Source organism: Nicotiana sylvestris, chromosome 7 (genome assembly GCF_000393655.2).
Source record: "Nicotiana sylvestris chromosome 7, ASM39365v2, whole genome shotgun sequence".
Lineage (NCBI taxonomy): Eukaryota > Viridiplantae > Streptophyta > Magnoliopsida > Solanales > Solanaceae > Nicotiana > Nicotiana sylvestris.
In genome coordinates this window covers 63,813,900-63,817,540 of record NC_091063.1, presented here as the reverse complement: position 1 = coordinate 63,817,540, position 3,641 = coordinate 63,813,900, and the positions used below count along the sequence as shown (strand labels likewise).

Sequence of the window (3,641 nt, the reverse complement as noted above, 5' to 3'; positions counted from 1 at the left end):
TTCTGCGCGGCCATCCGAACAAGCGCCGCTTCTCGGTTTTCATCTAACAATTCGAGGCTAGCATTTATGGCCTCGTGGTTTGACTCCCCTGATGCATGTTGAAATCTGGTGCTGGGCTCCCTGACCTCGACGGGGATGAGGGCCTCGGAACCATATACTAGAGAAAATGGGGTGTCCCCCGTGCTTGACTTTGATGTTGTCCGATATGCCCAAAGACATCGTGTAAAACTTCTCTCCATTTTCCTTTTGCATCATCTAACCTTTTCTTCAAGTGCTGAATGATAGCTTTATTCATTCACTCAGCCTGTCCGTTTCCGGTTGGGTGGTATGGTGTTGATAACATCCTCTTTATTTTATGTACTTCGAGGATCTCCGTTACCTTGCCGCCGATGAACTACTTTCCATTTTCACATAAAATCTCAGCAGGTATCCTGAATCGACATATGATGTGGTCCCAAATAAAGTCAATAACTTCTTTTTCTCAGACTTTCTCGAAGGCCTGTGCCTCCACCCATTTAGAGAAGTAATCAGTCATAAACAAAATGAATTTAGCTTTACATGGGGCCGTTGGTAGGGGGCCGACTATATCCATTCCCCATTTCATGAACGTCCACGGGGATAATACTAAATGGAGTTGTTTTCCAGGATGATGAATCATCGGTGCAAATCGTTGACACCTATCATATTTTTGTGACAAAGTCCTTAGTATCCTTTTCCATGCTGTCCCAGTAGTATCCTGCTCTGATAATCTTGTAGATCAAAGATTCGGCACCAGAATGGTTCCCACAAGTGCCTTCGTGGATTTCTCATAGAACATAATCGGTGTCTCCTGGCCCCAAGCATACCGCCAATGGTCCATCGAATGTTCTTCGATACAATGTTCCATCCTTATCTAATGTAAACCTAGCAGCCTTGGCTCGAAGGGCCCTCGATTCTTTGTGGTCTGATGGGAGTTTTCCATTCTTCAAGTAGTTAATATACTTATTTATCCAGTCCCACGTTAAACTTGTTGAATTTATCTCGGCATGACCCTCTTCAACCACAGACTTTGATAGCTGGACGACGGTCCACAAGACGATGTCGTCTTCTTCGACCGAAGATCCTAGATTAGCAAGTGCATCAGCCTCGCTATTTTGTTCACGAGGTACGTGATCCAGAGTCCACTCCTTGAAGCAGTGCAAAGTTACCTGTAGCTTGTCCAGGTATCGTTGCATTCTATCCTCTCGAAGCTCGAAATTCTTGTTTACTTGATTTACCACCAATAGAGAATCACACTTGGGTTCGATGACTTCTGCTCCCAAGCTTTTGGCTAACTCGAAACCTGCAATCATGGCCTCATACTCGGCCTCATTTTTAGTTAATCTAGGAGTTTTGACAGATTGCCTAATGGTATCACCCGTGGGTGGCTTTAAAACAATGTCGAGTCCGGACCCCTTCACATTCGAGGCGTCATCCATAAAAAGGGTCCATACCCCGATGTTGTACCCAAACTTAGTAGGAGTTCTTTCTCCACTTCGGGCAGTGAGGGTCGATGTAAAATTGACCACGAAGTCAGTTAGGATTTGAGACCTGATGGCCGTTCGGGGTTGATATTCGATATCGTACTTGCTAAGTTCGATGGCCCATTTGGCCAATCGGCTCGATAGCTCGGGCTTATGCAAAACATTTCAAAGGGGTTAGGTGGTTAGTACACATATAGGGTGGTATTGAAAATATGGTTTTAACTTTCGAGATACGCTTATAAATGCAAGTGCTAATTTTTCTAAGTGAGGGTACCTAGTTTCAGCATCTCCTAGAGTTCGACTTACATAATAAACAGGAAATTGCGTACCTTGTTCTTCTCAAACTAATACCCCACTTACCGCTATCTCGGACACTGCCAAGTATAGATAATTTTTTTTATCTACCTTCAGGGTGTGAATCAAATGTGAGCTTGACACAAATATCGCTTTAATTCTTCAAAGGATTTTTGAGATTTCACGGTCCATGCGAAATCCTTTTTCTTTTTGAGTAAGGAAAAGAACCAATGACTCTGATCTGATGACCTCGAGATGAATCGACCTAGAGTGGCTATTCGACCTGTTAACCTTTGCACGGCCTTCATACTATCCACGACCGTGATGTCCTCGATGGCCTTGATCTTATCGGGGTTAATTTCAATGCCCCTATTCGACACCATGAAGCCGAGGAACTTACCCGAGCCGACTCCGAAGGCACATTTTTCCAGGTTGAGCTTCATGTTGTATTTTCTCAAAATTTTAAACGTTTCCTGCAAATGAGTCAAATGGTCCTCTGTGCGCAGGGACTTAACCAACATATCAATAATGTAAACTTCCATTGTTTTACCTATTTGTTCTTCAAATATTTTGTTAACTAGGCGTTGGTATGTAGCTCTTGTATTTTTTAGCTCGAAGGGCATTACATTATAATAATAAGTCCCGAATTTTGTAATAAACGAAGTTTTTTCCTAGTCCCCCGGGTTCATCTAAATCTAATTATACCCGGAGTAGGCGTCAATAAAAATTAGGATCTCGTGGCCGGTCGTGGCATCGATCATACGATCAATGTTGGGCAGTAGGAAAGAATCTTTCAGACATGCCTTGTTCAAGTCCTTATAATCTACACACGTTCTAAGTTTGTTTCTTTTTTTAGGAACTATAACTACGTTGGCTATCCACTCGGGGTACTTTACCTCCCGAATAGATCCTATTTTAAGGAGATTGGTTACCTCATCCTTTATGAAAGCTTGCTTTACCTCGGACTGAGGCCTCCTTTTTTGCTTCATTGGTTTGAACTAGGATCGGTGCTTAGCCGATGCGTGGTGATCTCCGGTGGAATCCCTGTCATATCTAAATGGGACCAAGCAAAGCAATCCATATTATCAATAAGAAATTGAATGAGTTTTTTCCTGAGTTCGGGAGTTAATTCCGTCCCTAGGTATACCTTTTTCTCGGGCATGTATTCGATCAAAATGACCTGCTCCAACTCCTTGATAGTTGATTTTTGTAGCATCGGACTCTTCGGGAACAACGGAGGTTCGGGGAGTAAGGAAATCCTCATCTTCGTCTTCGATTACCTATTGTTCCGATTCCATCGGGGCTGGAGGCGGTAATTGCTATTTGGCCGCTTGTGTACCCCCGATGCTCGATTTCTTCGAGGTCGAAGGCTCTGGCACTAGCACCACCTCCTCGATTGCAAACATCTCCGTTGTAGCATGTTGCTCTCCGTAGACTATTTTCACTCCTTCCTCTGTCAGGAACTTCATCATCTAGTGAAGAGTTGAAGGCACTGCCCTCATGTTGTGTATCCATGGTCTCCTGAGGAGCGCGTTATACCTCATATCACCTTTGATGACATGGAACTTTGTATCTTGTATGGTCTCGGTTATGTTTACTGGCAGCATAATTTCTCCCTTTGTTGTTTTGTTTGCCATGTTGAAGTCATTCAAGATCCGAGATGCAGGTACAATTTGATCGAGCAGGCCAAGTTGTTCCACGACCTTTGATCTGATTATGTTTGCCGAGCTACCTGGATCCACTAGAACCTGTTTAACTTGAATTTTATTCAAAGGGATAGAGATTACCAGGGTGTCATTGTGAGGCTGAGATATGCCTTCTGCTTCCTCGTCATAGAATGATAAG

General features: G+C 43.5%; 1 protein-coding gene across 1 annotated transcript; it reads right to left on the bottom strand.

The window, feature by feature from the left end:
* Window positions 1-806: 806 nt before the first annotated feature.
* On the bottom strand, window positions 807-1,331 carry LOC138873226 (uncharacterized). The gene has a single exon (XM_070151673.1). It carries the CDS (start codon window positions 1,329-1,331, stop codon window positions 807-809), a length of 525 nt encoding a protein of 174 aa, XP_070007774.1.
* Window positions 1,332-3,641: the final 2,310 nt, after the last annotated feature.

Coding starts and splice junctions, on each gene's coding strand:
- LOC138873226 (XM_070151673.1), bottom strand. CDS start 1,331: ATGATTGCAGGTTTCGAGTTAGCCAAAAGCTTGGGAGCAGAAGTCATC.